This window comes from Platalea leucorodia, assembly GCF_965183815.1.
Source record: "Platalea leucorodia genome assembly, chromosome: 7".
In the NCBI taxonomy this organism is placed as follows: Eukaryota; Metazoa; Chordata; class Aves; order Pelecaniformes; family Threskiornithidae; genus Platalea; species Platalea leucorodia.
In genome coordinates this window covers 24,030,073-24,052,816 of record NC_138829.1, presented here as the reverse complement: position 1 = coordinate 24,052,816, position 22,744 = coordinate 24,030,073, and the positions used below count along the sequence as shown (strand labels likewise).

Below are 22,744 nucleotides of genomic sequence, written 5' to 3'. Positions count from 1 at the left end.
CAGAATTAATCAGTAGCAGAAGTCAGTCATCCTAAATTTTTGTTCAAAAAGTCCTTAAAGTCTGAATGAACCTGAAGAATTCTGGTGTCCAGCTCCTCAGCTTTGTTCATGGACAAACTATCTTTACCTGTTCTTCTGAAATACACCCAAGTATCATCATTATCATTGATATTAAAGTAGGTTAACTTTTGGAATGAGATCTGTTTCTCTTCTAATCCAATCTGTTATGAAAACAGAGCAAATACCCTTCCCAGCCACTTTCTTGCTATAATGCAACCTCTGATAAACAGCTTAAAGCTTTAGCTTCTGAATCACAGTAGAGTTTATTCCAGTCATTCACTATGTTGAAAAAGAGGATTCAGACTTGCCTGCAGCAGTCTTTCACCACTGTAATCCTGAACTTTCAAAAGGAAATCTGCAAAAAAGGCCCCCTCTCTTTATGCTTCTGCATTTCCTGGTTAGTATTAAACTTGCCCATAAAGACAAACAAGAAGTCCTGCCAAAAATCCATCCCAAAATGCCTGAATCACAGCTCTATCCCCTCTTGTCTTCCAAATGATAGACAGAACTAGCTCACATGTTGAAAGCTCCTATACAAAGGGCTCCCCTGTAGTGCTTCAGAGCTAGATAGTTCATACATTAGTTGGCTCTATTGTATTTCTGATGCAGTTACAAGTGCTGCCTAGTAGGAGAATTGACTTCAAAGCACAGATTAATAGTTATTGGCATTCTGTCTCCAAACACCTCTGCTTGAGGTCTCAAGGGGATTCTGGTGCATTTAAACATTAGTACAAACAAAAGGAAAGAGCATCTCACATCCTCTGAACTGACGTGAGAGAACAACACCTAACATACTGCTCAAAAGGTTGGCATTCCCTTTTTTTCCTTTTCAGAGGAAGAGTTGTGGCTGTATTTTTTTATGTTTACGCCAATAGCATCCTGGCTTGCATCAGAAATAGTGTAGCCAGCAGGACTAGGGAAGTGATCGTCCCCTTGTACTCAGCACTGGTGAGGCCGCACCTTGAGTACTGTGTTGAGTTTTGGGCCCTCGCTACAAGAAGGACGTTGAGATGCTGGAGCGTGTCCAAAGAAGGGCAATGAAGCTGGTGAAGGGTCCAGAGCACAAGTCATACAAGGAGCGGCTGAGGGAGCTGGGGTTGTTTAGTTTCAAGAAAAGGAGGCCGAGGGGAGACCTTATTGCTCTCTACAGCTACCTGAAAGGAGGTTGTAGTGAGGTGGGGGTCGGTCTCTTCTCCCAAGTAACAAGCGATAGGACGAGAGGAAATGGCCTCAAGTTGCGCCAGGGCAGGTTTAGGTTGGATATTAGGAAAAACTTCTTCACCGAAAGGGTAGTCTGGCATTGGAACAGGCTGCCCAGGGAAATGGTTGAGTCTCCATCCCTGGAGATATTTAAGAGATGGGTAGATGTGGTTCTTAGGGACATGGTTTAGTGGTGAACTTGGCAGTGCTACGTTAACGGTTGGACTTGATGATCTTAAAGGTCTTTTCCAACCCAAACAATTTTATGATTCAGTATCAGGATTTCTACCTAGGATTTTCTACCACTTCCCAATGGTAAGTTGGCAGAACCTATCAGCAGTCTACTTGGTAGTGATCTTCTCATCAGTCTCTTACATAACATTCTTCTTCTACAGGTAACCGGGTATTAAACAAAGCTTTAGTGTACCCAACATCAGCTCATTTTGCTGGTGGGGAAATTGACTTAGCCTTCTCAGCATGGCTGTGTGTCAACCCTTGTTTTAATTCTGAGGAATATTTTGACTTGTTCTTGGCTGAAGAGGAGACTGAAGAGCTTGTCCTCAATTCTGGAGTCCCAAAGACTTCTTGTAACATGAGGAAAATTACAGATCAAAAATTTCTATTAACTCCAGTCTAATTAATTTTAACTGCAGCAGCTAGCACTGCGGTATTTTTCTCTGCATTCTTCAGGGTTTTGTCTGGCTAGTTAATTCCCCAGTAGCATTTTGCACTGTCAAGATTTAACTTACGCTATGGGAACTATGGGGGTTTTTGACTTGCTTTCTTTCAGTTTTGGTATGGGAATAACATTATTCCAAGTTAATCAACAGCAGAAAGAACGTACTTTGACATCCAAATCCCAAAGAAGAGTAACATTGTGAGCAGGGCTGTACCGCTGGATAAGCCATCATTTGGAAGACGTGCTTCTGAGTCCCTGACACTGTTTTTCTACATGAGTTTGAATAGGTCACTTCAATTTTTAACTCTTGCACCCCAGTTAATCTAGGAGTGGATGTAAAAGTGCTCAAACTTAATAGAAGAGAACATGCAGGTACTTATCATGCCCTTTTCAATAGTGTTGATTAATGAAAGCAACAAGTTTAGGTGTGAAGGCACAGGTAAATGAATCTTGTCCAAAGCCTACTGGAGTAAGCTTCTTCCCAACCATCATATTGTAAATTCCCTTCATTCTACATTTTACCAGGGACTGATGTTCACAATGCTGAACAGACAAGGTTTATTGTTTCTTCTCAGTTACTGCAATATTTGGCTTGATATCATATCTAAGGAAATCATGTATTGCTTTTCAGTTGGAATTCATCACCATGTCTGTATAACCCAACTTATCCTCATTCATTAACACCCCTTTTTTCTTCTACAGCTTGTCAAAGAAAGTTCCATAGTCCAGTATGTACACTGTTAAAGTTCCTTGTTAAAGGTCTGTAGTAGTACTGTTTCCCATGTATCCTCAAGAATAAGCTTCAGCCGCTTCACTGAAGAGACTTATAAAGTGAAATGCGTTAGATCTTGAATGTCTTCTGGAGAGATAAGTAATGCCTGGGATGATCCTGGATTATTCAGCCATCCAAGAAGTGGACAACTTTTTTCTTTGTGGTTTTGCTTTACTTTGTTTTGTTTACAGCTCCAAGATAAAAGCACAGCAGCTATCTTTGGATACAAGCTGCAAATGCAGGTTCTTCCCAGCACTGATTTATGTCTGTAAGAGGAGCAGGAAATACTGAAAGAGGGGTTATCGAGGGCAGAGCTAGGATCACTAATTTGCCATCAGAAGAGAAGTTTAAGTTCTTTGCAAGATAAACCATTTGATAGTGAATCTACTATGCTTTGGATCCTCCTCTCACAAAGCAAGGGAGGAAGTTCCATCCACTGAGTCACTTGCAGCTAGACTAGCTACAGACTTTGAGAATGTAATGTGCTTATGCTAGCTGAGGGGGGAATTAGATTACTTTGTAGGATCTTTCAACAGAAATGGCAAGTGTAGCCTAGCATCCAAGTGACTAAAAATATTGCACTGAAAATGGGTCCTGTCTACTTCTGAATTTCACTGGAATTGACTTCTTCTTAAAGAATCCAATATGAAAATGTATTTATGAGTAATTACATATGAACAGAGGAGATCATAGGAATAACTGTTATGCATCAGTTAATTTGGGTGTACAACTCCAACAGAGGATAATGCAGAGTCAATAGTAAGGTGAGGTACAAAACAGCATTCATGACATATCCAGATCTTCATGTGGTTACAATTTAGCTGCACCTACGAGATTATTTGTATGCCAGCCAAGTAGGCACTATTCCATCAACTGTCTCAGTATGGCATACCCTCCTTACACAGACACGCATTTCAGGTGTCTTTTAGGATCTGGACATTCAAACCAGTCCTGCATCTAAGCACTTCCTAAATTCTTCAATTTGCCCATGTAATTACCCCCAGTTAGTGTTCTAAGACATACGTTTCATATACAGATATGCCTACTGATCCCTTAGACAGCACATTTGAGAGTTGCCTTGATGTGTTTCCTAGTACATTCTAAAAAAGTAATATTAAATGGTATGACAGTATAAGACTTCTTGGAATACAACCACCAAGAAGGAATTTGGTAGTCATGGAGCATTCACTAGCATTCAGACAAAATGATGACACGTATTTTTATCTGGCTGCTTCATAGCTGTATACACTGAAGAAAGGAGGAGACACTAAGATATCCTTGCTGCTCTACGTTTGCAGATAAGCAAAAACTTATGTACATTTTAATATATCATAAATACGCAGGAAACCTGTACTGCATGGGTTTAGACCAAAGACAGTAAACTATTCCTGCTCCCACTCAAATTACTGGATGGAGTTCTGCTACTGAGTTTGTCAGTATAAGGATCTGGTTTGTGGTTGCAAAATCCCTCAGGATTCAGAAAGACTTCTTCCCATGTGACTGACTTTTAAGATTAAATAAGTTCAGCTTTACCTAAAAAAGCTTTAGCTGGGCTGACTACAAGTGTCAATCTTCAGTCTTTCAAAAAAACATATCAGATTCTTCTCCCAGGAGAAAAAGACAGTTGAGTAGAGATGCATGGAAAGAATGCTTTCAGGCCAGTGACATTGGATGCACTGCTTAGCACCGGAATCATCAAAATACCCTTTGGTTCGGAAGAGTGTGAAAAGATAATAAGCTTATGGCAAACACCTGAAAAATTCTTTACTTCAGAGAGCCGTGATGGTTTAGCCCTATGATTTCCTTAGCTCTGATAGCTGTAAATATGCTTTTGTATTTGATCGTTTTCTAGCTCATTGCTATAAAGAAACCCCATTAATTAACTCTTAGACACAAAAACAAACAGGACAGCATGTGGGACTTTGTCAATGGTGCTCATGTAGACATTCTTACTATAGATTAGCTTTTTTATTTCTGAGCTTCAGATGTGCCTGTAGGGTTAGAATGAGAGAGCTTTTTGCCAGTACAAACAGCTGGTGCAAGGGAAGTGATATAACTAATTTATCTTCTTAGGCTATTCTTATCTCTTTGTGTTTTGTAGTGGGCCAGCTAACCAAATACTCTTCTTTTGTGGCTTAAATTAGTGCGGATAACCAATGGGAATCACAGGAACAGATTTTTATTCTGAGTTAGGAGTAGGGATGAGGGGTTGCCTTGAAAATTAGTATTTTACTCCTATTAATCTATAGGCTATTTGTTATTTGTGGTCTGCTAAGCATTCATTTGTCTGGATGTCTGAAAAATGCCACTTTGAGAAAGGTTAAAAGCATGCAAGAATGAACAGATTGTTTTGGGAGCTACTACAAGCAGGAAGGACCATCTAGAAACACCACGTTTCCCAGATTCCTGCCAGAATTCCACACCTGCCTCCTCTTTCTTGGGACTTCATCCTGTAGAACAATCTCCCCCCTCTTCTGCTCATTTTCTCTCATTTTCCCCATATGATAATAATAATGACTGAGTTGTGGGCAATCAGAAAAGCCATGCTGCATCTATAGCTCTTAGGAGTGTTTCTTGCTGGATCTAGCATTTCTAGTATTTATATTAGGAAGAGGTAAATTCACTAACTTTTAAACAACTGTAGACCATACTTAACCAGTTTTAGGGGGAGGGAGAGAACCAAGTCTCTTAGTATGTATGTATTTATTTTACGGTGGAATCACTGGAAATTGGGAAGATTCTTCTCTTCCTTGGTGTACAGACATATGCCTGCGGTGGAGATTTTTGCAGGGATTTCCCCCCCCCTCCCCCTTATCTATTTAACATGTATTTCTGCTACCAAAGTATTCTAGCCAGAGGAGAAAATGCTGCCGACATATCTTGAAGCTAAAAGCAGATGCATAGCTAACAGTACCTTTTTCTCTATTTTGTAGGTAAACTTTTTACAGAAAAATGAACGCTTTCCAGTTCACTGGAAATTCTCCATTTGTTTCTTTTCACTGATATTTTGATAGTATCAGCTGCTTAGAAGTATGTGTCATTAGTATCCTTGCCCAATGCATACGGCTTTAAATGACCCTAAAAGGGTGCTGCCTGATATATAAAGTAAACTTACAAACATAACAGCAGTTTGGAAGCCCAGATTATGCAGTAGTGAAACGCATGCTCTCGTTTAGCACTGAAAGTCTTGGGTCCCATTCTAATTAGGTCAAAGTACAAAAAATAAAAAAAAGAATTTCCTGGCTTCATCCTTGTTTTGCAATTACAGCGCATGAAAATACAGAAAGAAAAATATCCCGAATAAGGAGGGATGCATGATTAGGCCATCCTGGACATTTGAAGTGCAGCAACAGTATAGCTGGGCAACTAGGTCAGAAGAAGCAGCTGGTACATGTGGTTAATAATGAGATATATTGATAGAGTTGTGTTGCAGTGCACAGAACCCAAAGAATGTGTGGTTCAGTGTGTTAGGGAAGAGATAAGCTGTCAGCTTGATGGAGCCCAAGGACTAGAGTGGTAGGAGACACAGAAGTTCCAGAGGTTAGCACGAACCTGGGGACAGTAATGCAGCCCTAAATCCTAATTTACCATCTATCTCCTTGCTCTTTAACAGACACAGAAGTACTCATTACCTTTAGCAGCAGCATTTTAAAATGCAACATGAAAACAAAAAATGAGAAAAATACAACTTTATAATTAAAGCTGCTGAACAATGAGCTTTTTGTAAAAATTTCTCCTTTTTAAAATGTGGATTTTTCATTTGAAAAAGTTGGCTACCTTGGCTCAATCCTTCAAAAAAGCAGCTTGTAAGCCTTGGTAGTACAGATGCCTCTATTCCTAGTCCTTTGGTCTACTTCAAGTTTCTGAAAATAAAAAAAAGGCTTCAATGGTTATACTTTTTAATCTTTGCTTTTCTGAGGAATAATTTGCTAAATGTTAGGTAATAAAATATTGTCTGTGTAGCTTCACATGGAAACATTTAGGATCCAATTTTCAAATTAGGACATCTAGTTTTGACTATTAACAGCTAGATTTTTTAAAAAACTGGAGAAGATTTTCCTAGCCTCAGCAGAAATTGCTGGACCCAGATTTTCCAGGGAACTCTGCTTCTGTTCAAGCACCTCTGTATTGACCAAGTAAAGAAAAAATTGCTTAGCACCCTTCAAATCCTCTTGTAAGTCTAACATCAAGATTTCCTTTACAAAATCTTGTCATCTCTCTAAGTGTCTCTGGCTCCAGTTGTGGTTCTTTAACTCTTTTGATCTTTCAGGCAGCAAAAGGCTTTTCCAGACCCTCGTGCAACGAGTTAGACATTTATCATCAAATAGGGCATAAGTATTCGCTGGAGTGGCCTGACATAGGCTGCACAGTTGGCAACCAGACCCATGCCTTACAGTCTGTTTTGCATCAAAGAGAAGGCACTCAATTCTAATGTGCTGAAGGGGGATATTTCACTACTCTGAAAATCCAGCTGCAAGTCATGACAAATGCTGATTAAAATTCAAAGCTTAAATGCCTCTTTGTGAAACTCCCTAAGTATAATTAAACCAGAGGCTCAGAATCCTGGTAGGGAGTGGTGTCCAGGGACACTAGCCTTGAAACCTTACCAAATAAAAATCTCCACTGAGGTCTGCAAAGGCCTCACTTCTGTAATTTTTTTTTCTGTTCCTAGCCAATCTTTTCTGATCCACAAATGAATCCCCAAAATTTCCTACATAGACCAACGTTTTGCTTCCTGGAACCTGCACGTTCTGTCCCTGAGATCACCCTGACCAGGTTTCCTCTTCTTTGGTTGGACCTCTTCCCTTCCTAACACGTTTTCCAAAGGGATGTAGGAGATAGGTCCAGTGCAGTCTTCCAGCAAAGGCATGGTACATTCCAGCTACAGATGCACTGTGCTAGTAGTCAGCGCAACCTCATCAGTTCTGAAGTAGGAGTTAATAGTCTTCTCATATAACTCCTCTCAGAACTGGACACTTTTCAGTAATGTATCTAAAAACAATCATCTGAGCTATTTAAGTTTTGTGGGTTTTATGCTTATTTAACATTCCCCAGAACTAATACTGATCTCTCAGTGCCTTTAGAGGTGCTATTGTTCCTCATGTTAATACGTACCAAAACATCCTACCTGTTTGTTATCATATTTATACAAAAGTACCCCTGGCCACATCTACAGGGCAGATAGCCCCATTCTTCCCAGAAATTCGAGCTCAAGGTAGCCACCCACTTCCACTGATTGGTGGTGGCATGACCTTTATGATGGGTTATGAAATGATTTTGCTGGCATTCCTGATGGAAAGCTAAGGTACATGCAGTGCTTACAGCCTGCTTTTCCCATCTCCTGGAGAGATTCATCGTGGACAGGGTCCAAAGCTTTATATATAACATTTGCCCTCTCCTAAAACATCAGACAGAACAGGTTGTTTTGCTGGGGTCCTGAGCTCCTTCTTAGGCGGCCTCTGATGTCAGGATGACGGTCTTTATACAAGAAAAATATGGACATTGTATGTGTTGTCTAGGGAATTCAGAGGAAGCCGAGGACCCCTCTAGGACATACAGTATTTGGGATTCAGTTTTAGTAAAGACTCAAATAGAACTGATTAGTAATGTCGTCTTGACCTTCAAATCCTTTTGTAGCATAGGAGAAACTAGTCTCAGTCTTAATGCTAGCAGTGCCAGGTTTGCCTGTGCAAAATCATATGGCCTTATTACCAAATATTGCTAACAGGTGGGCCCCCAGCAGTAATCAAGGACATATTCAGCATGTCTGAATAACTGCTCACCACTTCAAATAAATGTTAACTACAGCCATAGCCTTTTCCAGCATAGCAGAGTCTGTTTGTAAGAACTAATTCTTCACCCTTTACTCGAACTGATCAGCACTTATAGGAGTAAGCCCAGTCTGACTAGGCAGAAAAATAAATGTCACTCATTCTGGGAACGCCCTGGAGAGTTAGGGCCAGAATAAGGGCTGGAGTCTGGAGTATTGAGTGTTTGATCCAAATACAAGGTCATAGTCAGGGTAAAAAGTGTATCCTAGCATAGCTTACGATTTCTCCTCGCCCTTTTCCCTTTCTGACTTCCCCCAGAAATGCAGAGAACCTGCTGGAATGTGCTTTCCCCTTTCTGGAGAGGCATGGATGGTACACCCCCTGCCCCTCCTACCCGCCTCCGCCTGCCCGCCCCCCAAGTCCTTGCTTGCTGTTCTGTTTTTCTACTTTCCCTAAATGCAACTTACTTTAAGCATGCATTATTATTAACATCCTACAGTAAAATTAAGCTATTATATAACCCATTTGTCGATCTCAGCCAATTTCTTCTATCTTTTTCTATGTCTATTTATGACGTACATCCAGACTGCACGTCCTTTTTTTTCCTCTCCATGTTTATTTTAAAAAGAAGTGATAAAAAAAAGATCTATTAAAAAAAAAAGCAACACTGGAGGGTGGTGGGGTTTTGGCCAACAATTGAAAACAAATTCAAATGGGAGGGGGAGGGAAGGGAAGAGAATCCAATTCTTAACAAAAAAAAAATCCAAATGATAAAAGTGTCCCTAGACTGCTTTGTCTGTTCCTTTCAATGTGTGCATCTGGTTCGTTCATCTTTGAAAGTGTGTGGAATATTTTTTTCTTTAAAAATAAAATTTTAAAACCCCACAATTGTTCTTATCTCCCTTCTTCCTGGGAATGAAGTGCTCTTTTTCATTTTTTGCTTTTTTTTTTAGTATATCTCTACATAGTTATATTTTGATGCATTTCTTTTCAATGGTTAAATTTCTATCTTAGATTTGGTTTGTTCCAATCTAATAATGAAAAAAAAAAAAACAAACAAAACAAAAGAGTTATGAATTGTTTTCTGCAATTTTTCCCTCTATTTCCCTCTTTAAATAAGGAACTACTTCACTGGCAGAATCCTACAGCCGTATTTTTGAGATTCTCCAGAGAATCTGAATATAAAAGCAATCTAATTTGAGAGTGGGGAAGGGGTGTGCCAACACAGTCATTACATTCAAAACAGTGATTTGATGTGCTCAAGAAATGTTTGTCTCAAATTATTGAGAATACTGATGTCAATTTGATGGACTTCAGAGAGGATGATTCTTAGAAGAAGGAGGCTGTGGGTAGCTACAGATGAAGTTGTTCTAATTTCAATGCATAAAACTAGTTTCCTTGGTTTTTTGTTTTACTCTCTGGTGGTGGTGGTGGTTGTTGTTGTTGTTATTATTATTATTATTATTATTAGTTTATGTATTTTTACTGCTATTTTTAGTAGGGAAAAGTTTTAACTGTTTTTATAATTTGAGAACCTTTAATGAAAATGTAAATATTAATACTATAATTATTAATTTTTTGTAACTTGCATGTTGAAGAAGTTGCAGCTTAGGGTTTGTGAGATTGTCAATGTTAGAGTTCTGTTCTTTCTTTTTGTTGATGGGCATGAATATGCTCATTTGTTTTTGTATATTGCCCATCCCTTCCTTACAGCCAGAAGCTCTAATGCTGCTAGATCACTCCGTACCGCCCTTACATGGACATGGCAACTGACTTACACATTCACTCCCATCATCTTCATCTCCTGTGTAGTACACTCATAGATTTTTACACTCCCACTCCATCCACCCTAGGCATTTTTTCTTCCCATAAGTTCCCCTCCACCACCCCTTTCTTTAGCATTGTTAAAATTTTATGTGCAGTCATCCATTCCTTAAAACACACACACACAAAAATTATAGAAAAAAAGAAAATGTTTAAAAAAATATATATCAAATTGACCAAAAAGGCAAAAAAGCAACAAACTGCTTTTCAAAAAACATTGTATATGTAGATATGCAAACAAGCAAAAGTAAATTCTATAAAATGTACAGGATTTTTCAACTGTAATATGCTAACAACTTTACATAAGATAAAAAATACAACCAAAAAACAGCAGAAAAAAAAACAAGTTCAAATTTGTTAAGGTGCAAGATTTTTTTCTTTTCATGTTATGTGGTGTGGATGTATGTGTTGTTGCCTCCCTGTATCGCCCTTTGTTGTAAAACAATTATATTAAAAAAGGAAATAATAAACATTTTGCTAAAAAAGTTTTTAAGAAACAACAACGAAAAAAAGCAAGTTACAAGAATGTGGCAATGCTACTTGTCCAAGAGCATTCTTACACAACTTTCTTTTGTAAATTTTTCCTTTCATGCCAAAAAACATGCGGGCAATTTGTTGATGTAAGTTGACTGTTATGAAATCAATGTGGTATGCTTTCTAAATATTTTTATGTATTTTTGATGACTTTTTTTTAAAGGAAATAACGTTTTTGATTTTCGTCATTTTTTTCAGTTCTCGTAGGTTTTAATCTTTCTTTTGCTGATAAAGTGAATGACTTGTTATGTTTTTCCTTTTTCTGACCTTGTTGACGTGGCATTTTTATTTTCTAGTATATGGTTTTGTTTTAGGAAAAATGTATAAGTTCATTTATTTATTTTTGAATCAGTTTGTATTTGCCTTTATGTTATGTGCTCTTTGTATACTGTTGATTACCAGATTATATTGTGCATAGGAGGGGGTGAAGGAGCTTACGGTAGTTTGCTCCTATTCTTTCTTGGTCCCTCTCTAGAGCTTTCTTTCCCCTTTCTCTTTCCCAAAATGAATCACCAGTAATGCTACTTTCTTTCATGCTACTTAAATTTAATGTAGCCTTCATGTGAAGTAAAAAACGATGAGACTTCTTTAGCATTTTGGTAGCTCTCAGGGTCTTCTTACTGCAGCTCTACCTCATTCCTACTTTATTCCTATGAAAGTGTTTTATTTGTATCAATTTTCTTCATTGCTGATTATCTGCCTGATGTCCAGTCTAAATGATACTCTCAAGTGTACTCTTACCAGGTAAATGCACCCATCATATTATGACTAGTATCAGGCTTGCTAATATCATCCAGAAATGGTACATTTGGCAGACACTTTCCTACTGAACCTCTAAAATTTCCTTGCTTCAAAAGAGATTTGGATTAATTTCTTTAAAAAGTAATGAGTAAAAGTAAGAAAAAGCTGTACTTCCTTATAAGCACATATGTTTTCACCATTCCTGCATAGTAGTAATGCTGTGCTCAGCAGGTATATTAGGTTCAACTGTCAAGTCCCTTGAACAACTGATGCTGAAAACAACAAATAATTATGCTGAGTAGGAAGTTGTCACCAATTAATCACAAAAGTTTAAAATAATGATGGGAGATGGAAGAGGGCATCTTTCAATTGGTTCAGAGCAGCTCAGTGTCTGGGCACCAAAATACTTGGTTTTGCTCTAGAATCCTGCCTGCAGACGCAATGTCAGGTCCTCTCTGGAAGGTATTAATATGTTTTACTGAAACTGTATGAAGGTGACCAAGAATTTACAGCAATGAAACACAGCTCAGCATTAACATGGGATTCATGACCTCTCGAGCTCTGTACCTTCCTGTTGCTCATGAGCCACGTATTAGGAAGCACTGCAAAAACTAATGTCTTTTAATATAGTTTGGGGGGCTTAGGAAATGCTTTTCAACCAGCTCCACCATAAGAAGTACAGTTTTATCTAATCACTTTGAGGACTATATATTCTCTGAAAGGAAAAGGAGATATTTGAGATGAAAAGTTGCAGTATTTCATTGTGGAAATGATGTTTTTCTCTCTACTACTCACTGTCAATTGCAATTACATCAGACTGCCAAGAGTAGAAAATATTAAGAATGTTCATCTACTAGGTTTCGTGTTAGCATCATCTTTCCTGTGAATCAGGAACTATGTTCTGAATAATTTCTCCTTTTTATCCTCAGAGGACTCAAAGGAGAATTAACTAAAACACCATTAGACTGAAATTTATGAACTCAATCACTTAATAAAGAATTATTGTGTTGGTACAGAGGGGAAAAAGGTAAGGAATTATTTTCTGTGGCAAGTATTTCATACTGAAAGTGGAGTCAAACTTCAGAGGAACAGCATAAGAATAAAATGAAAATGTCAAAATTTGGATGCAGAATTTCAAGTGCCCACAGAAATGGATGAGTTGTGCAGCCTTTATGGATGACATTTAAAAGCTCTTCAGCCACAGCTGGAAAAGAGACGAGAAGGGTGTGTCCCGTATTGCCATCAGGAGAAGATGAATCTTTCAGGCTTCATTTTTCTGTGCCTTTTGTCCTGTATCAGTCTGATGCCTGAGACTCCAGTGAAGTAGTTGTGGCTCTGAAGATGAAAGCCAGCAGCTGATACACTTTTTCACGTTGGGTTTTTTGGTGGTTTTTTTTTTTTGTTTTTTTTTTTTTTGGTGCCCTCTGTGTTCATGACTCTCCCACAACATCCTCACAGTTCATAAGGCTTCTATTAAATTTTTAACACTGTCTTTTCCAGTGGCAGAGAACTCTTACTGGAGATCAGCCCCAGTGGTATGAATTATGTATCTATAAATATGCTCATAAAGCAAAAAGCAGGGCAGCTCCAAGGCTAAAGTAGTCCTTTTATATCCCCAATGATCTTGGTAGTTTAAAGAAAAGCATAACTCTGTGAAAATAGTATATGTGCTAGATTTAAAGGCTAACTTTTACGGAATTATGAACACTGTGTTTGCTTCGTGGAATGAGAAGGCCAAGCAGAGCACTGGGCTGCTCGGTATAAGGTTTCCCACCTCACAGACCTCAGTTCTCTCAGTGCTGTTTCCAGTTTGCTGTTCAGTAATTTTTTTGCAACTATACTGTTGATGGGCAAACTAATTTTGCATCTGTATCACTGCAGAGGAAACCATTTTATCCGTTTCCTTTTTGTTTAATTCTTTGGCACTGTGTTGTCAACAGAAGCTTTTTAAAAACCCTATTTCTGTTTGGGAAACATCCATTGCCTGCTTAGGAGAGAAAGCACAGAGTAGGTGAAAAATAAATCTGGAAAATCCTTGTGAAATCTTTGGATTGCTAAAGTAATCCTGAACTTGCAGCATACCAGTGAACAGTTAACTGGTGCTTAACAGCCAACAGATAAAAGGGGGAAAGAAACCTGTAACTATCAGGAAACAGCCCATATCATCCACAAACAGAATCTAAGTCTCATGTGAGTATTTGTTTTGAAGCCATGGCCCAAACTGGGTGGCATCCTTGCCATTTTTTTTAAGGACAGAACAATTTGGAAATTAAAATTGTAAGTTTTATTCAAGGCTGCAAAGTGTTAATTTTGTGACTGAAAAAATGGTAGACACTGTGAGAAAATAAAAACTTCAGATAGGAAAATGCAAACATTAAACCTGTTTCAAATGTATTTCCCTTCCAAATTGTCATGTAAGGTTTTTCGGGGACACCTCTTAAGCTTTTTCTAGAGATCCAAATCTTTAAAGCACTTGCCTTCCACAGCAAACCTTTCAGGATCTAAATCCCACATAAGGTATTCTTGGTAACTGAGTGGCACTTTGTCTTTTAAATCTTTCAGTGCTTACTTTTAAACCAACTTGGGGCCCTGGACAAGAGGCACCACTTCTCCATCACAGGACCACTGGCTTTAGGCAGCTTCCTGCTGCCTCAGCTGTCATTTTGTGAAAGATGGTTCCCCCTACATGCACACTTATCATCTGCCTGTCATCAGACTCCCCCTCGTGTCTCTTACGAGTAGAAATGTAGTACCAGTAACAGAGTCGTTTGCAGGTATAACATGAAAGTTTGCACTTGCTTCCCTCCATAGATATTGGTGATCACGTTTCTCACACTTTCCTGAGAGCTTTTCAGAATTTACATTCCTTGTTATCCTTAAATAACACATTGCTTTTAGACTGAGTGGCATTTTTATCATGCCATTTTAAAAGATGTTCTAACTCCTCCATAAATCACATACCCCCAAGAAGTATTCATTGTGCTTGCATCCTATTAGACCTACAACTTCTAGCTTGCTGTGAGCTTTGTGGAGATGCCTAACATACCAGTAAAACAGAAGCCAGATTTGATACCTAGAGTGTTTTTTCTGAGTTACCTTCTCCCACACAGCTTTTTTTCAGTCTCACTGTTTCTTCCATTACAGACACAAAGAAAAATAAAAAAGTTCAAAGCATCATTACCACCCGTACAGCCATCTCCCTGATACTCCTCAAAAGTATGTTGTCTTAAGTAAATGTAACAAATGAACTCCTTGATGGAGAGGTGATTCCTAGTGAAGGACCTTCAACAGTCTCTTTATTTCTTTAGTATACAGGTAAACATACTATGGATCATTGGACAATTTGGAATAAAACTAGAGATGAGATTAAATAATTGTATGGGAAATCAAAGTTTATCCAGTCTTCCTGGAACGGAAGTTATTTCTCTTCTCACATACATTGTGAGATTAAAACTTTGTAAAACTCATTCCTGATTCTGTCCTATTGTCTTCCATCCAACAGACTTGCTGGAATCAAAAAGCTCCAATCTGCTCTACATCACTTATGTGAAACCCCACTTACCATAGCAATTCTATCAACTTTTCTTAACATTTCAGAAAGACCATGATCTTTTTTATAGTTGCATTAGTCTTGATCATTGGCTCCAGTCCTCAACAGCAACAAAAACTACAGAACTATGACCTAGTTTTAAAGGCAAGGGTTACTGGGGCAAAAGAAAGGTCTTCATATTAAATGTAAGATATTTATGATTCCTTCAAGAAAATTAATCATTAATAGGACCAAAACAATTTCTCTTTGGAAGAAAACTGCCCAAAATATTGCCCCAGTGGGTGGCAGATCAACTGCATACTGATGCTGTGTGCCAGTATAATAGATTTTAAGAACAAAGGCATTCAGAGCTCTAGATGAGCAACTAAAAGCTGCCAAATGGATTTTTTTCCAATTGGGTGTCACAGATGGTGAATGAAAATCACAGATGAATACTACTTTTTAACACCAAAACACTTATCTCAAAAAATCATTTAAAGGGACACTACCTATCCCTGATTTTCTGGAACATAAATTCTCCACTCATGCGATTTGATGTAATGCGCACTTAAATGCTATTATTTTTATTCATTTTTTACCAGACTCACAGATGATCTTTCCCTCTGAGGCATACCCCAAGTTTATCCTGAGACCACCTGTTTGCATGGATTATAGATGCTCTACTCTAGCCATGGATAGGGCTTCTGGACATATATAAATCATATTACATGCTCTAGTTTCTACATTGCACAGAAAACAGCTCAGATGCATGGGCACAAAATGCCGTCTAGCCATTTGGCAGACTACACTTTCTGCTTTTTACATAACTTTTTGAAGATATGTAGTTTGAAGAGATTGGCATTATTTTACACACATGATATTTATTTCTTCATCCTCTATCCAATAACAAAAGTGCTATGAACATGCTGAGGAAGCTCAGAAAACTAAACAACACATTCAAATTGGCCCTTTGTATCTTAGCTTAAAACTAACTTTGCATGAAAGTATGCAAAGTACCACATTTCTTATTTTTGCCTAATTTCTGCCCTGGTACCTCTGAGATAAATCTGACTGTTTCAATTGATTAAACTGTGTCACCACTTACTTAGTTTCTCATTAAGGATAAGAACAAGCCATATTGCTAGTTCAGCTATCCAGATTTAATCAAACTGTTAAGTACCTTTTCCAGTATATTGCTATCTTCAAATACGTAATTTGTTCAAATATATTGCTCTCCAAATATATTTAGAAGGGATTATGATTTTAGACCCTATTCTTTATAGAACTCCCATGGACATTACTGGCAGTATTCAATGGGAAACAAGTGCGTGTAATATATAGTGTAGATAGGAGAGAGCAGAATTTTGACCCTGCTGCTGTTCAGCATTGTAACAATGCCAAACTGATCATTAGCAGTTATTAATACATAAGTAAAATCCAGAATTATTTATTTAGAAGGTAAAATTCCTTTTGCATATCTTTCCTTAAGCAATGGTGTGTATAAATCAAAATTTCCCATACATTAGAAATACTTCTTACTAAGTTGCACTCCTTCCAACAAATCTAGATGACTACTCATGGTGTCAAATGAACTCTTTAGTTTATATATAAAGCAGCTAACTTAAGTGGCTAGCTGAAGCAAAATTACCCAAGGGAGAATTTGTACACAAACTTCCAAAAGCAATATGGCTCACCCTAAAGAAGTGTCAGCAACCTGTATGTCAGCAGAAGACTATGCAATCTGAACTAAATAAATTAGTTAATTATGCCTCCACATCAGAATAAAACAGTGGAGTGTTAATTACCCATACACTCAAAAGTAGAAGTACAGTCATATTACAATATATAGAAAAAACAGGACTACTACTCTAAAAGTAGCAATATTGCCACTCAGAAACCAAATCTTAGAAATGATGAACTGATTTTCTTGTTTCAGTTGCAGCTTATACTGTGGTAAGGTACAAATGTTATAGCTATAGCTTTGTTGTTCTACTTCAAGAGTAGACCATCAGTCTGCCTCATTTTTAGTCCTCTGTAGGCAGATAGCCATCATGTTAGGAAAAAGTAGCACTGATCACAGCTATCTGCATATCAAGAAGTAACAGTAGGTGTGAAGACAACTTCTGCAGTACACTCCTGGGCTCAAGTACTAATTTGGGTCATCAGAGTCCTTATTCAGTTATATTATCAATCACAATAAAGTCTATCTTAATTTTTAATCAAAGAAGAATCAGGAAGAACTGAAGGTGAAGATAGTATGGCATTAGTAGCCCCAAAAGATGCAAGGAAAGGGACATCGCTAGTGTCAAACAGAATGGTAAAGAAAGATTATAAAGAGATGAACAAGCATTTAGTAGAGCTCTGTACCTTCATCGACCCCAGTAAGTACTTGGTTCTTATTCCATCCCTCACTTTCATGAACTTTCCCACAATTTAAAAACCAGGCAACGATCAAGAAGAAATGGATGAATGGGAAAGGCCTTAGGGAAAGGCCTTATAAACTGCTACGGAAGGTGAGCAGACTTGAATGGCAGAGAAGAAATACCAATGTTATTTTAAATGAAAGGAATCAGAGGAGGAAAAACTGGCAAGATGAATGATAAAATCCATCTAGGAGAACATTGCTCTATGGAAGTAAAAAATAATTCATTTAACAGTCTTGTAACAAAATGCTTAAGAAAGATCACTACCAAAAATTGATTTCCACAGAGTCACTTGAGAGTATCTTCAAAAATCAAAACTTTGGGTCCCAAAAAGTTCAGAGTATTTCACTTTACATACCTAGCATAGGCTAAAAGAGGGAGGAAATGGAAGTTTACCAACATCAAAGCAGGGTGGGAGGGAAAAATGAAAGGCACTCCCAGGAAAGTATGCTGGTAGTGTAGTTAGGGCGAGAAACCTAATCCCTGACACTATTTTCGTAATGCCCAAATCTTCTCTCGCCCTTGAGTTAAGTGAATTGAAAACGGTGCATTGTGTCATTAAAACGTACTAATCTTCTTTTTTTTCTCTTTTCCATCCCAGGAGGTGAATTAGTTATCCCTCTACTTGTAGAAGACCCTTTAGATATCCCTCCTATTGCTACTCGTGCACCTTTCATTACACTTCCCCCTACCTTTCGCCCCCTCCTCACCATTATTGAGACCACCAAAGATTCCCTGTCCATGACCTCTGAGGCGGGGTTACCTTGCTTGTCGGACCAAGGCAGCGATGGTTGTGATGATGATGGCTTGGTGATATCTGGGTATGGCTCAGGGGAAACCTTTGACTCTAACCTACCCCCTACTGATGATGAAGATTTTTACACCACCTTCTCCTTGGTAACAGATAAGAGTCTTTCCACTTCAATCTTCGAAGGTGGCTACAAAGCACACGCACCCAAGTGGGAATCCAAGGACTTTAGACCTAACAAAGTCTCCGAAACTGGTAGGACTACTACCACGTCTTTGTCCCCTGAGCTGATCCGCTCCACAGCTTCGTCCTCGACTGGGATGGTGCCCAAATTGCCAGCCGGCAAAATGAATAACCGTGAGCTCAAACCCCAGCCTGACATAGTCTTGCTTCCGTTGCCCACTGCCTATGAGCTAGACAGCACAAAGCTGAAGAGCCCGCTAATCACTTCCCCCATGTTCCGTAATGTGCCCACAGCAAACCCCACGGAGCCAGGAATCAGACGGGTTCCGGGGGCCTCAGAGGTGGTCCGTGAGTCGAGCAGCACAACGGGGATGGTCGTCGGCATTGTGGCTGCTGCTGCCCTCTGCATCCTCATCCTCCTGTACGCCATGTACAAGTACAGGAACAGGGACGAAGGGTCCTATCAGGTGGACGAGACGCGGAACTACATCAGCAACTCAGCCCAGAGCAATGGCACACTCGTGAAGGAGAAGCAGCAGAGCTCAAAGAGTGGCCACAAGAAACAGAAAAACAAGGACAAAGAGTATTATGTGTAAAAAAGAATACTTATTTATATATAAATATATAAATACTTAATGAGATTTAACTGAAATAGCAGAACCATTGCAGCGAACGAGATTGGGAGATATCGTTTGTGGGAAAAAGTATTGGGAAAAAAATTTCAGCAGTGACTGTTAATGTCTCAGTCATCGCTTGGAGTCAGCAAACTCTGCCCTAATGTATTATAAAGCACACTTAGCGTTCTGGAGATGGCGCGCACAGCTCTGCCCTGTTAGTGAACTTGGACGTCTCCAAATCTCCTCCTCCGCTGAACTTTCTGCAAAGGTAGAAGACTTCATGGCTTACTTGTTTCGTATCTCCAAGTGAGTCTTTAACAATGTTCGTGATCCCTGACTGTATTGATAATTTTTCAGTTTACTTATTAAAAAAAAAAAAAGGAAGGAAAAAGAAAAAAATGCAAACATTATTAAACAACAAAAAATATTGAACAAACTGATCTGGCCATGTCCAGCATACATATAATTTTTCGAGATTGGAGGAGGGGAATAAATGATTTTGGAGATTGTTGGTTTTTTGGTTTGGTTTGGTTTGGTTTGGTTTCTTGGGTTGTTTTTTGGTTTTTTTTTTCTTTTTGGTTACTTTTGGGTGTGGGAGGGAAGGGTGGAGAGGAACACTGTGGGGGGGGGAACCAGGACATGAGTTGAGAAGAAATCTCGGAAAAAAAAAATCCATAATAAATAGAGACTATTGCCATATATGAACTCAAAAGCTACCCATGGTGTTTACTCTGCATATCTGGTTGTGTTGTCTCTAGAATCCGTCGTCTTGCAGTAAGTTGTTTGCTAACAACACAGTGAAAGTGTCTGATGGGTGGTGCTGAAGAAAAATATCATGGAAAGCTGGTTCCCTTGGATCTGGCTCCAGTATTTGCAATTGAACTGAAGAATAGATGGTTTTGGGTCTGTTCTGATCAGTCATTGGCTTTGTTTGAGAATATCACTTAGTATGCGTTAGCACAGCCAAACTATGGTTAAAGGGATTTGAAGATTCAAAACAGAATGCTTAAAAAATGGTTAACTATTCTGAGCTGAATATACCATGCAAAAATAAAGGAGCCTTCCTCTGGGTTCTGGTTCTGTGACTGATTGCAATGCATGCAAAAAATAATAGTAAATCAGTTTAATAAAGAGATCAGAAAGACACCATCGGAGTTCAACTTGTGACAAGACCCATAAATGTCAGAAAAGCTAAACACTTGTAAAAGAATGCATAGTTTTTTTGACATGAAACTGTTTTTCATACGTAATATTTTAATTTTGTAGCTTGACATTTCAGATCATCTCTGTCTTTCCATTTGCCCCATTCTTCCTTTCCTTCTCTTTTATATAAAAGAAAATAAATAAAGCTGCTGTGACACACAAAAAAATAATAAAGAAAAAGGAATTTAATAATATTATATATATATACACACAGATATATTTATCATGGTATGTTTGACGGGACGACTGGAACAGAAGTTCTGTTATGGTCTTAATGTGGAATGAGAATGTTCTTGAAGAACAAAAAGTAAAACAAAACAGGCAACAAAAGCAAACATGAAAATGTGAAGAGAGTGTGTGTTTTAGCTTTGTCACAGTTACCTGTGTCAAAAAAAAAACAAACCCTGAAATTTTGTTTACATATTTTAATACTGTTTTTTTTGCTAGTATAATTTCTTTATGGATACCCTGATGGCATATATACTTTTTTATGGTTAAATTGGGAATGTCTTTTGGTTTTATTTAACTTATTTAATTTGGTTGTTTGGTTTCTACATTTTCCCAGTTATTGCAAAAAGGATTATCTTACTGTACAGAACAATAGCCAGGTGATTTGACGGCCATGCCTATCATGTGCAAAAAAAGCAAAAGAGGGAGAGAGAGACAGAGAGGAAAACAACAAAAAACAAGATGGATTGAGAACTCTGGAATATCAGAAATGTACACTTTTTCTGTATACGGATGAAAACTAATCAGCTGTTTAGGTTTAGAAATCTACTCTTGCTGGTGTTTATAAGTCGCATGAATATTTGACTTTGAAGAAGTGTCATCAAATACACACACGCACATGGGAACTTAAATTCAAAAAAACAGCCTTCTCAAACATTGAGAGAAGATGCTTTCATGTTAACAAATATTTTCAGTGCGTGTATGTGTGCGTGTGTGTGGTGCGTGTGCGTGTGTGCAAGGTTGAGCTTTTTTTTCCTTTTTTATTTTTTATACTAAAAAGAAAAAAAAAGACAGGTTTTAAAAAGGTATGAAAGCACGATTTTAGATGACTTAACTGGCCGAAACTATATAAAGTTGATTATATCTTGATGTCTGTAAAAGATTGCTGTTCTTGGAGTCTTGGAGTCTTGTGAAATGATTTCCTGCTTTCTTTCTTCCTTTCCTTTTTGCTTTCCTTTTTTAAGTTAAGGGAAAAAGATTTACACTTTCTGTTTTTTTGTGTAAGTTTCTATTGGACAGTTTTGGGGAACATGTGCATTTCTGTATGTGGGCTTCTACCATATCCCTGTTGCTTTATGGACAACCTTAAGAATTTTTATTTGAGTTATCGTGATGTTATTGCTTTTTTTCCTTTTCTTTTTCTTCTTCCTTTTTGATTCTTTTTCTTTTCTTATTTGCATTTTGTTTAAAGATATGCTTAGCAATAAAATGTTCTTCCCAAAGTCCTGGATGTTGCTGGGTTTTTATTTCCAAAAGACTTCAGGGAAATTCCAGACATTTAAAGGTGAAAAGTAGTCTGTGAGGCAGGTATCCCCCATCCCACAGGAGTGTCTAGACACAAGATTACAGAATCATGTTTATGTTTGCATTCTTTCATTAGTCCAATGAATCTTAATTCTTTACTTTGCAGGGACATAAATTCAACTTGAGTATGGGGTCTACCTCACACCACTCCCAACCCCTTGTCCCCCCCCACCACCTCAGTGGGGTAAAGAGTAGTTCTCTGGAATATGGGTTTCAGTGACCTCAGATAAAAGCATACCTAGGACATTGACTTAGTATGCCCTTTCAAATGTGCTGCCTGTTTTCAGTCTTCCTTTGAAGTGTGTAGCTTTCCCATGACGTTTATGGGATTCTGGATTCCTCTTCTGTGGCCAGGAGTCTATGTGCTGCAGCAGCTGAATCCTTTTGGGGATTTGGCTAGCCAGTTTGATATAGAAAAGTGTTCACATCATTTTGTATGAGCATCTAACTTAGGTCCTCTGAATTTATGTATGACTTCCCACACACTGCCTAAGGAACATAGTTGACTTACTTTGGGTGCTATGGATCAGATTTAGGTACCTAAAATAGATGGTCTGCATGTTCACTTCCTTCCAGGTAGGCTCTGAGGCTCCCAAAACCCCCATCACAGATGCTGCCTGCCCCTTGTTGTCCTACTAGGCATTATATTCTATTATGATTCTGGTCATCATGCAAAATTGCCAATATCACGTCTTTCTTTAGCAAGTTGTGCAGAACTTCAGCTCACAGTAGTAGTTTTTTTCAAATTGGATCTTCCCAAACTACCTGCAAGATTTGACTTTTTAGAGGCATCTGGAGGTCAGCCAAACGAGTGTTTCACAGCCCTTTAATTTTTCAACCAAGGATGACTTCAACTATTTTTTTTATTTTTTTTTTTCCTAGGCAGAATCCATAGCTCTTTTGAGCAGTGTTTTCCACAGGTTTCAT

General features: G+C 38.3%; 1 protein-coding gene across 8 annotated transcripts in view; it reads left to right on the top strand.

Annotated features, from left to right (window-relative positions):
- NRXN3 (neurexin 3) overlaps window positions 1–19,060 on the top strand; it is a gene marked incomplete at both ends in the record, with an annotated part of 985,035 nt that extends 965,975 nt beyond the window's left edge. For 5 of the 8 annotated variants that reach the window (XM_082316885.1, XM_082316884.1, XM_082316882.1 and 2 more), the window contains one exon: window positions 18,759–19,060. In XM_082316885.1, the coding sequence (XP_082173011.1) occupies window positions 18,759–19,060 (302 nt within the window). Of the gene's footprint in view, window positions 1–18,134 lie in introns of all 8 variants that reach the window. The other 3 variants (XM_082316881.1, XM_082316887.1, XM_082316886.1) reach the window with 1 other exon arrangement.
- Window positions 19,061–22,744: the final 3,684 nt, after the last annotated feature.